This window comes from Gekko japonicus, unplaced genomic scaffold (assembly GCF_001447785.1).
Source record: "Gekko japonicus isolate JY-2015 unplaced genomic scaffold, Gekko_japonicus_V1.1 scaffold947, whole genome shotgun sequence".
In the NCBI taxonomy this organism is placed as follows: Eukaryota; Metazoa; Chordata; class Lepidosauria; order Squamata; family Gekkonidae; genus Gekko; species Gekko japonicus.
In genome coordinates this window covers 42,597-54,651 of record NW_015159742.1, presented here as the reverse complement: position 1 = coordinate 54,651, position 12,055 = coordinate 42,597, and the positions used below count along the sequence as shown (strand labels likewise).

General features: G+C 43.9%; 1 protein-coding gene across 1 annotated transcript in view; it reads left to right on the top strand.

The window, feature by feature from the left end:
- PAN2 (PAN2 poly(A) specific ribonuclease subunit) overlaps window positions 1–12,055 on the top strand; it is a 40,549-nt gene that overhangs the window by 16,067 nt on the left and 12,427 nt on the right. Inside the window, exons 14-19 of the mRNA XM_015429733.1 lie at window positions 708–806; window positions 995–1,071; window positions 4,394–4,535; window positions 8,599–8,736; window positions 8,979–9,038; window positions 10,586–10,676. Of these exons, the coding sequence (XP_015285219.1) occupies window positions 708–806; window positions 995–1,071; window positions 4,394–4,535; window positions 8,599–8,736; window positions 8,979–9,038; window positions 10,586–10,676 (607 nt within the window). The remainder of the gene's footprint in view (window positions 1–707; window positions 807–994; window positions 1,072–4,393; window positions 4,536–8,598; window positions 8,737–8,978; window positions 9,039–10,585; window positions 10,677–12,055) is intronic.

Here is a 12,055-nt window from a genome sequence, read left to right as displayed (position 1 = left end):
ACGAACTGATTTCCAAACCACAAACTGTGGCATATTTGTGTGTGGAAAGCTTTTGCACAAGGCTGTGTCAGTGACGTCTGCTGTGGGAGAGCAGGCTGTACCCTTGATAGAGGGGGCTCCTGAAATTCTGAGTGCTGATTATATGTTTCTGGTGGTTATAAGTTTCTGGTGACCAGGTTGTGAAGCAATCACAGCTTATGTTTTGGAGCTAAATTCTTAAGCTGATAGCACAGATGGTGTCATGTCCGCATTCGGGTGCCGCAAGACAGAGTGAGCTCCCGTCTCTAGTTCCAGCTCCTGCCAACCTAGCAGTTCGAAAGCAAGAAATTGCAAGTAGATAAATAGGTGCCACTTCAGTGGGAAGGTAACAGCGTTCTGTGCGCCTTGGTGTTTAGTCCTGCCGGCCACATGACCACGGAAACGTCTTCGGACAGCGCTGGCTCTTCGGCTTTGAAACGGAGATGAGCACCGCAACCCTAGAGTTGGATTCGACTGGCTTTCGAGCAAGGGAACCTTTACCTTTACCTATCTTTTTCGGTAGTGCTGCCACCAGTTGGTAACCATATTCTTTTAAGATAGATCATTTGTCTCATGAGCTATAATGAGTTCCCAGTAGCTGCAGGATAAAGCCACCATAGTAACGCCAAGTAGCCATCTGTGTCACTTGCCCTTCTGTCATGTAACATGTTGTATTTTTGCCACTCAAGGTCCAGACGCGCAATATCCGCTGCCTTCCTGACGTTTTAGTCATTAACTGTGAAGTGAACAGCTCCAAGGAAGCAGAATTCTGGAAGATGCAGGCAGAGGTATTTAGGAGTGCATATGTTTTCCCTTTCAGTTTCCAGTCAGTCAGATGCATTTCAAGACATCCTTGTCGTGACCCATTCCTGAAACTGGAATGAGACGTCATCAGGGGGCTGATGCTGAATGAAGCGCTGCACATTTGTATGGACATCTGTTAGATTTACAGTTTTGGTTTCTCCTTTCTCAACAGTATGCCTTTAAGAAGCTGATGATGAAGAAGGGTGGCCTGGAACTCTCCAAGAGTAGAGAAATCCCTTTTGGGGAATGGTAAGTTAGGATGGCTTCTTACCTGCTGATCAGAAAAATCCGTTTCTGTCTTCTCAGATTCAGCGCCACTACTGATCTTCTTTTGGTTAAGACTTCTAGTTTAAAGACTGGAAGGCAGATGTGACTTTGACCACAGTCTTGTCCGTGCTGCAGTATGCACTGGGAAGGGGCACTGAAGGAAATCGCAGTAGCAAGACAGCATAAACTGAATAACATAGACCATACTCTTGTGAAAATTTTAGATTTCTTAGTGAGCCTGGGATAACAAAAGCTAAATTGTAGATACATCTGTAATATGTAGTAACAAGTGGGAACTCACAAGGACTTACGGGAGGCATCTCATTTCCTCCTCCTCCTCCTCCTCTATTTCCTCTTTTCCTGTCCTACAAGCTCACAGAGCCTCTCTCCTTCCAGGGTTGCCAACCTCCAGGTGGGGCCTAGAGACTCCCTAGAATTACAACAGATCTCCCAACTACAGAGATCAATAGCCTTGGAAGGACGAGGTCTGGAGAGGGAAATGACTTCAGCAGGCTCAGGATCTAATGCCATAGAGTCCACCCTCCAAAACAGTTGTCATTCTGGGGGATATCCAGCCTCCTCCTGCTGGGGTTGTGGTGGGGTCTCTGGTTCCCTTGGAGGAAATGGCCATCTTGGAGGATGGAGAATGTATACCTTTCTGAGGTCCCCTCCTCAAACCCACTCTTCCCAGACTCCAGTCCTCAAATCTCCTGAAATTTCCTAACCCGAAGTTGGCAACCTTATCTCCTCCAGGCAATCTACTTTTATCTGCTCCCTGTCTTAAGCTTTCCTTCTCTCCCTCCACCCAGCAGCCTCTACCTAGGAAAACTGTGGCCCAGTTGTGCAGTGCCAGCCACTGGGCCAGGCCCACTTGCATGGCAGGAAACCCTCAAGGACTTGTGGGGCGGCACCTCCCTTTTCCCTGTATTTATTTATTTATTTATTTATTTATTTAATAAATTAGATTTATTAGACCGCCCTTCCCTACAAGCAGGGCTCAGGGCGGCTTACAACAGTATTATACAGTCACATACAACTACATTAAAACAGTCCAATAAATAACAATAGATAAAAACCGTATATATACAATACTTAAGATGGTGGAAAATCCTAACTTCCTGGCCTCCCTGGGGGGAGAGGCCATGAGGAATGAGGAACCCCATGCGAGTGCCAGAAGAAGTCCCGTCGCTGTCCTCAGCCAAAAGCACAGCTGAACATCTCTGCCTTACATGCCCTGTGGAAAGGTAGCAGCTCCCGCAGGGCACAGATATCTTCCGGCAGAGCGTTCCACCAGGCAGGGGCCAGAGCTGAAAAGGCCCTGGCCCTGGTCGAGGACAGCCAGACTTCTCTCGGGCCGGGGACCACCAGCAAGTTCTTATTTCCTGAGCGTAGTGCTCTTCCAGGGGCATACTGGGAAAGGCGGTCCCAAAGATATGTAGGTCCCTGACTGCTAAGGGTCTTAAAGGTCAAAACCAAAACCTCCCCACATTATTTCCTCTTTTCCCTTCTCCCTGGCCACCCTCATACCCTCTCCCCTTTCCCTTCCTCATTCTCTCCTTCTCAGCCATTCACCAACCTACTTTTTATCTGCCTCTCATCTTCAGCTATATTTATTATTTATTTACTTCATTTGTACCCCACATTTCTCCAGAGTGGGGACCAAAGCAGCTCAGATTTCTCTCTTCTCCTCCTCTTTATCCACAACAACCCTGTGAGGTAGCTTAGGCTGAAAGTATGCGACTAGTCCATAATCACCCAGTGAGCTTCCACAGCAAGGTGGGGATTCGATCTCAATCTCCCAGACCCTACTCTAAAGCGCTAACACACTAGCTTTCATAGGGTAGCTGCTGTTAAACAGTAGAAAACAACCATGTCTAGGCTTGCCAACCTCCAGGTGGGACCTGGAGATCTCCCTGAATTACAACTAAACTCCAGATGACACACATCTGTCCCCCTGGAGAAAATGTCTCCTTTGGAGAGTGGATTGTGTGCCATATTATCCAGCTGAGGCATCTCCCTTCCCCAAGCCCTGACCTCCTCAGACTCCATCACAAAATCTCCAAGAATTAACCAACTGGATCTGGCAATGCTGGGCCTGGCTCCAATGAGTCCTTCCTCAAAGGCCAAAATAGGCTTGGAAAGGGCCCTGCCCCTCCCCCTGCCTTCTACTGACAGAACCAAGCTTGGAATACTGTGATTGCCTAGCAACAGCTACTCAGGGAATCCGCTGCTTAAAGCTACAGGCGCTCCTTTTATCATTTTGGTTTTTTTTTTTTAAGATTTAATTTTTCTGCAAACCTAGGGCATTTTCCTGCTTTGTAGAAAGATATGTGTTGCCCATTCACAGCTCCAGTCACCAGATCTAAGTATCCTCAGATTCAGTCAACTTGGCTATTAGTATATAGATGATGATACCAGTATTACCTGAGGGGTTCATCTTATTTTTTTTCTTCCTCAGCCTGACCTTGGTTAGCTTTTAATTGTGGATGGTTTTTATTAGAGTTGGGCTTGCTCACTTTTCAGTGGTGCCACATCTGGCCATCAACCACTTGTCTCCCCACACCCTAAAATCATGGGGTCATGTCCCACTAGAAAACATCACACACACACTAGCCTCCTGTACGCAACCATTCACAGGAGCCAGAAGTGTCAGGCTAAGTAGAGCATTCTGCTTCTGGGATGTGGTCATTGTGCCCATTCCATCATAAGTTTTTTTTTACCTTTAGAAAGAAGTACCATTGGAGAAACTAGGCAGAGAACAATTCTCAGTTGTTTTAATGGATACTCTTACTTTGGCAAAGTGAATATTGACTAAGCCCTCCTTCCTTTTCTGTGTTTGATATTTGTGGTTCTTCACTCCATTTTTCTGCAGGCAGAATATAATTGTCATATTTGAAAAATGGTAAAAAGATGTTCTGTTTTTATGAACAGTCTACATGGATTTTTCAGGAAAGATGAACAACTGGTTGTTACGCTCCTTACCCAGCTACTCTTTCTCACAGATCTCTCCTCCCAAAATCATAGAGCATTTTGCTTTTGGATGTAGCTTTTTCATGCTTATTTTTTCACACAGAGAAAAAAGTCTCTGGTTCATTGTGTAAATGGCCAAATGGTTGATAGTATCCATCCCCTCTCCATGAAATGCATGGGCAGATCTCTTTGGCTTGTGTACTTTCAGTAATACCAGGAAAGCCTGGTACTTGACTAAGCTGAAAAAAAATGCTCTTAGAACTTCAGTCGTCCTCATGAATGCTTTCTTCTTCATCTGTGATACCACCAGTGCTTGTGCTTGCTTTGCTTTCAGGAATGAAATAGGAATTGCAGAAGGGGGCAATACTTATACTTCCATTGAGGAGCTGAAGAACATCTGGATACCTTATTCCATAAAAATGAAGCTGTCCAAGAACAAGGAGCTGGAAGTTTACAACTGGGATGAAAGCTCTGAAGTAAAACATCTCTCACTAACACAGAAAGTGACCCATAGCACCTGATGGCCGGGGGGGGGGGCATGTAGAGGAAGAAAAAACAATACGATACAGATGTTTAAATTTCAAATATGGCTGCAAAAAGGGGGGGAGGTAAAAGAGGATCCATGAAGGGAGAAGTCCATCATTGGCTCCTAGCAGTGATGATTAAAGGAAACCTTCAGAGGTAGAAAGCCTCTGGATACCAGTTCCAGGAGGCAACATCATGGGGAGGCCCTGGCGTCTGCACTCAGTTCATTGGTCCTCCAGGGTAACTGATTAGCCACAGTATGAAACAGGATGCTGGACTAGATGGACCACTGGTCTGATCCATCGGGATATATCTTATGATTTGTAAATGCTTTCTCAGTGTCACAGACCTCAGGGATTCTTCAGGAAATCTTTTTTTATATGGGTATTTTGTGCGCTTGCATGCCTGGAAGTCATGGTGACTTCTGGTGATCCCTACAGGGGCTTGGACGTTTTTCAGAGAGGTGGCTTTGATAGCCTGTCTGTGCATCCTGATCCCTGGTTTTCCTTTGGAGATCTTTCTTCCAATTATTTGCCAGAGTCAGCCCTGCTTCGCTTCCAAGATCTGATAAGATCAGGCTTGCCTGAGCTATCTAGCTCAGAGGTCTTCAGGAAATCTTCTGATCAATTTCTGTCCACAACCAAACAATCCTTGGAAGGAATTAAGCAACAAATTTGGAAGAGTTTCCAAGGTGAGGTCTCCATAACCCCCTTGGTAACTTGTACCATGGCTTGACTATTTTGCGGGCTGTTTCTTCATAATGAGAGAGATAAGTTCCCCTTTGACTACCATATGCCTCTTTTACAAGGACAGTTCAGTTCAGTTTATTGTAATTAGCCATTGGCTGTTACAAGGTTACAAAACTCTCAGCAATAAAAATACAGAGCTGTAGGCTAATAGCAGAATATACAGAAGTACCAAAAGTCAGTAGCAAAATGTGACTAATTTAATACAGTAACCTAGATAATGCCCCTTCCCATTGCCACCTTGGAGCTTATACTCTTTGCAGCAAGGGCAAATAATGAAACTTTGTAAGAAACACATGCATCAGTGTCAGATAACAGAAATGAGATTTGATCCTCAACTGGGTGTACATTAAGACCAGATAAAATACCTGCTAAAAGTTTAGCCCTTGGACTGGAGTACTGTGGGCAAAAGAGGATATAGTGAGGTAGGTCCTCGAGTACATGGGTGCCACAAATACATAGATGATGGGCCAATGGAGTTTGATTAAAGCGGCCCTCCAAAATTGCCGTTGGCATTGATTGAAACCGTAGGGAAGTAAAGGACGCTCTAAGTACATATTTGGAGATGTTGACTAGATATGGAGTTCTAGTATGATCCATTTTGATTAGTTTGTACCATGGTGCTGCTTTTAATTTTAATATCAAAGAGTGGTCTAGCTGGGCGTCAACATCATAAATTCAGTTTCTAAGTTGGAATTTATCAATTGATGTTCCCAGAAGATCATCGGGAATGGAGTATCTTGAACGAATGCTGTTAAGAAAATCACGGCGCTGTGAATCTTTGGCTAAAAGCAAGTTAAAGGATTGCTGGCTGAGGGAATTAGTTTGTGAGTTTTCAATTCTTTTCCAGTATCTGATAGTTATAAGGTGTGCCCCCGAGCCTTAAGAGAAGGGATACCAGTTTCAGCTCTCATCAGAGCAGCTGGAGACCCCTTAGGGAGAGCTAAAATGCACCTTAAAAATTATTCTGGACTACTTCAAGGCTGGCCAAGACAATGTCATTCTATCCCCATACTTTGACTCCATACAAGAGATGGGGTATAACCTTACTCTTATATAGTTTCAGAACAGGGTCTATAAGGCAACCTCCCTTGGAGTAGTAATAGATAGACCCGACCAGTCTTAATGCTGACGATTTGACCGATGCAACACGGGCGGTCCAGTTTAGAAGTCTCTCTAAAAGTAATGCGAAGGTATTTAAATGAATTGCATTGTTTGATTGGATTTCCAAGCATATTCCCAGATCTTTGCCCTGTTCCTAAAAACCATGACTTGTCTTATCCAAATTGGAGAGCTTCTTCTTTATAATAGGTCCCTAGTTGGTGCAGTGGCCTCTTCAGACCAATTTTCATGAAAGAAATTAAGACCATGTCATCAGCATATAACAGGATTTAAATTTTTTGATGGCCCAATGAACGGGGAGTAAAGTGAGGCCCTAAAAGTTTCCCAACTATGTTGTTGATGTAAAGATTAAATAGTAGGGGGGGCAACATGCAACCCTGCTTCACACCCTTCCAAAATGGAATTCTGTCAGGGAGCCAGAGGTTCCTACTCTGACTTGTGCATGAGTATCTTTATGTAGCTCTTGAAGCAAGAATAACTAACAATTATCAATGTTCAGGTCCGTGAGCTTTGACCACAATTGGGTCCTGTCGATCGAATCAAAAGCAGCGGCCAGGTCAACAAAGGCTACATATAGAGCTTGCAATGGGCCTTGAATACCTGAGAGAGCCAATTGGTGGCATATTAGGCGGTGATCAATGGTGCTTAATCCTTTCCTAAAACCTGACTGGGCAGGGTGGATGATTTGATTCTCAAGTACCCAGTCTTCAAGTTTAGTCAGCAGGTATTTGCCATATAGCTTAGCCGCTATATCAAGCAAACTGATTGGTCTGTAATTCTGTGGGCCAGATTTGGTCCCTTTTTATGTATAAGGATGATAATACTTAATTTCCATCCAGCAGGTATCAAACCTGTGTCATTGATTTGGGGGAAAACTCTCACCAGCACAGGGGACTACCAGTCAGGGAAAGCTTTATATGCATCTGGGGGAATCAAATTTTCCCTAGGTGTTTTTCCAGAGGTTAAAGAGGCTATTAAATTTCTAATCTCAGATTCCAAGACAGGGCACCCCTTGGGGAGACTGGCCACATCAATAGAAGAAATCGAAGGTTGGTATCCAAAGACAGAGCTAACATGTGGAGTGGAGATTCAGATGCAAAATAAACTGAGTTCCCATCTATTATTTACCCATTTGCATTACTTATATCACACTTTTCCCACTGATGCTTTGAAAGCATTTGGTGAAAATTTCACAAAATTTCAAAGGTTACAACATTGGTAAAAAATGATGATGAGAATCTTAATGGTTTGATAGAAACAAATTAGAGCAGTTTGGGATTTCCCTGCATAGCTATTGGTTCATCTTCGAGGGCAGTGACTGATCTTCTGCAGTAGCAGGAATGATGTTAAATGAGAAATAAAGTCAAGACATATCCAGAAGCCACAACTCTCTAAAGTTCCCAGGCATGGCATGTAAAGTGGTCTGTAAATTTCATATGTTCTACCTCACAACTGTACACATAAGTGGGTTTGGCTTGCAAAAAAGTTGGCAGGCAGGTTTTTTTCAGATAGTGAGAACACAACTTTTGTTGTTGTTGTTCAGTCACACAGTCGAGTCCGACTCTTTGCGACCCCATGGACCAGATCACGCCAGGCCTTCCGGTCTTCCGCCGTCCTCTGAAGTTGGCTCAATTTCATGTTCGTTGCATCTATGACACTGTCTAACCATCTCAGGGATAAAATGATCCCTGTAGAAAAAAATAGAAGGGAAAGGATCCAAATGGCAGGAGCAAAGCAAACTAGAGTTATTGAAATCCAGTAAAAGGTCAGAGCATTATCCCAACAATTTTTCCTGTACTTCTGTGAAAGCTATGTCTCAGTCTGTAAGCTGAACCAATATTATGAGGGTTCTAAGAACAATAGGAAAGATTTTTTTAACAGGGATTTTTTAAAAGATGCTGTGAGGAGGTGGCCCCATCAAGGTAGCCCATGTGGCAGGAGAAGTAGGTATATGTCCTGTGCTGGAACAAAAGCCTTTGTCCATTTTTGTGCTGAGTTCTGATTTCAAAGGCTAAGGGTTGGCTGCTGGTGTATCCTTAAGGACAGGCCAGTTTTTTCCTCGTGTTGGGAAGAATGGGGTTTCTTGGGCCCTTCACCTTTTTTCCAGAGCTGCAGTCCACTAATAGTGCCACCTTCTTCTTTGCAGCTGAGTGTACTGGATGATCAGGAGTCGACATATGTCTATGATCTTATGGCAACTGTTGTGCACATCCTGGATTCCCGCACCGGGGGCAGCCTAGTGGGGCACATAAAAGTGGGGGAGACGTACCACCAAAGAAAGGAGGTGAGTCAGCAGGGGAAACCCCGAACAACTTGGTGGTCTGCCCGTTCTGCTGCCCTTGAGAGTTCTCGGATCTCATCACTGATGTCCCAGACTCTGGAAGAATCCTCTTCTGTCAAGGCTTTGTTCTGTTACTGTTTATAACAGAGTCTCCTTCAGTGTAAGTCTTTTGTTTGACTGTGATTCATAGTCCATAAGTGAAGAGTTGCAGTCCTTAATGCACACGTGTCCTTCTCTTTGCTCAGGGGGTCACGCACCAGCAGTGGTACCTTTTCAATGACTTTCTCATTGAGCCTGTGGACAAGGTAAGGATACCGTGCTCTGTGTCCTTCCCCTTTCCCAAAAATCTAAATTTCAAAAGAGAACTCTGTTTCTACATATTCATATCTAAAAGGGGTTTCTTAAAAATCAAGATGTTAATTTTACCTAGTGTTTTTTTAATAAACATGGCATCTCCGGGTTTTTACAGAACCTTTTGTCATACTGTGGGGTGGAAGCAAAGCAGTAGAAGTGTTACAGGGAAGGGGAATGTGTTTGGAGCCTGCCAGCGGAAGTCAAGTAGCAATAGAGAATGTGGAGGCTTTGCTGACTGAACCCTAGAGTGTCTTGCAGACTGTCGGGCATCAGGTGCCAGTTTGTACACACCTGCAGATTTACTGAAACAAATATCCTAAAACTGTCTAGTCCAAAATCTCCTCCCCCACCCAAAAAAGAGTCACTGTGTATTTTGCCATTGGATTTAGAGGTACAGCCTTCCCAGTATTTTTAATCCCACTTATTATGAGGTTATCTCCTAAACACCCACTACAAGACGCATTCTGAGGAATAGCAGATTAAACCCACAAATACATTTTCCATTTCTATTATGATTGAACAAAGCTGCATATTTTTCTGCATTTCAATAAGAGTGCAGTCCCAAGCGGGAGGGAGCAGATTCCAACATCAGTCTAATTATAGAGCAAGATTACACATAAGAGGAAGGCAGGTTTTCTCATAAAATTGGAGCTAGGAAATCCCACCAAGCTTGCATATGCTGAGTACAAGGCGGATACTGTGAAGACCCCAACAGGCCAAGCCTTGAGGCTCTTGCAACACATCATAAAGGGAACATTGGCCTGCCTGTGGCTGCTCCGCTATCTAAGCTGCCACATCTTCACTAACACAGTAGCACAGGTTGATCCTACTTGTCCTCTGCACGGAACCTCCCAAGTCCACATTGCAACCCATGTCCAACTTGCACTGTCCTTATTGTCTGCATTCAAGCTACTTTTGGGTCTCAAAGAGGGAGAAAAGTGGGTCAAATTATTTTAAATAAACAAGCCCAATGCAGTTTGGGTCTGTGTAAGAGTTCAGAGCGTGGTAGTGACTTACCCAAGGGAAACTATTTTCTGCGTTTATTTATTTATTTGGTTCCATTTCTATCCCACCCTTCCTGCAAGTGGGCTCAGGGCGGGTTACAACATTAACATAAAACAATAAAATCAAGATTAAAACTACAAACCTAACCATTAAACGATGGCAATCAAACTACATCACAGCCATAACAATGGTGCCCTAGTGTAAGGCTAGATCCCAAAAGAGATTCCAGATTATAAGTACGCTACCTTGGATAAACCAGGCAGTTATCATTCAGGGTCCTCGAAAACGGAAGACCATGGTACAGATGGTAACACGCGGGGTCAGATGACATTTGACATGTGCTGCCACACCCAAAAGCCTGGAAGAAGCCACTTTGCTTTCTTTCTTTTTTTTAATGAAACTGTTATTGAAGCATGTTCATGATGCTTATGTTTTGTTGTTGCTGTTTCACTTATTTATGTATCGTTTTACTTCTTTGCTTTTGGATTTGCAGTGTGAGGCTGTGCAGTTTGACATGAGCTGGAAGGTGCCTGGTATCCTTTATTATGTGCGACGGAACCTCCACTCAAAGTACAATTTAAACAGTGAGTGAGTGTGTACATGTGTGTATGGCTACCTGGCAATGGCTAGTGCAGAAGTTTACAAATGTTACTCTGTGACTCAGGAGACCCAAGGTCAGCTTCATGCTCTTGCCACAGACTTTCTGTCTTTCTCTCAAACGCAGATGTCTGTCTTTATTAGGTATGGGCATTACCATGAAAGATCATCTAATTCACTTTATACTCAAGCTGCACATGTGGACAAAGTCAATTAACCTTAAGCCCATTCAAAACTGCTTGGTTTAGTAAGATTCCTCCACACACACATGTACATGCACAAAGCCAGTGGAGTTCCTGAGCCAAGACTCCACTACATTATTCCATGGTCTGTGAAATATGGAATGTCATTGCTAGTAATGCATTGCACAGCGACATCACAGCATTTAGCTACATACGTAGGCCTTGCTGGCACCATTCACTGAGATATGCCTGAATGAGTACTTTAGATGTACCTCTGTTTCCAGCAGCAAGCCTCACAATCACACTGCAGAATAGTATCAGCTAGAGTGGCTCAAGATACCTGGCTGTCCATCTTCCTTGTGAACCAGTCAGTTTCCTACGTCCTGCCCTGGTTACTACTTCCAACGATACATATTGGTGTATTTGGCATACCCATTTGATAAACAGCTGTCTCTTTTGTTGTTGTTGCTGTCAAGTTGCAACTGACATATGGCAACCCTGTGGGATTTTCAAGACGAGACATTCAGAGGTGGTTTACCATTGCCTGCCTCTGCATATTAACTGTGGTACTCCTTGGTGGTCTCCCATCCAAATATTAACCAGGGCTTCTGAGATTTGATGAGATCAGGCTGTCCTCCAGGGAGTTAAAAAAGACTTCTAATCCTGCTTGTAATATTCCTTTGGTTGGAAAGCGGTGTTTGTTCTGAGCATTCTCAAACCCCCTCACAACTCTCATGTACTTCTGCTTCTTGACTTCCTCTCCTGTTCTATTCTGAACTGCCCTTATTTGCCAAGTGATGAGGCCTGACTAATGTTGAGTAGGGAACTACTGATGTTGAGTAGGGAATAGTCTTCACAAGAAGGAGCATGAGAATAAGGTGGGTTGTTACGAGGTACTGATGCACCGCAGGAACTGAAGGGGACAGGCAGGGAGTACCTCTTGTGAAGAAGTGGGTTACAAGTCACGAGGAAGTGGAAACTCATTTGGCTGATGATGAAAAGGAAAGAGCAAGATTTGTGGCAGGGAAGAGAAACCACTGTTTTCAGGCCAAAACTCTTTGCTGGTGGTGGTGGAGGCAAATTTGCATAAACCTAGAAGTCCGAATTGTGAAATGGAAATCAATTGTATGTGGGCTATGTGTGCTCCTGAAAGTCTGGATTTTTCAGCATACATGGACATTTTA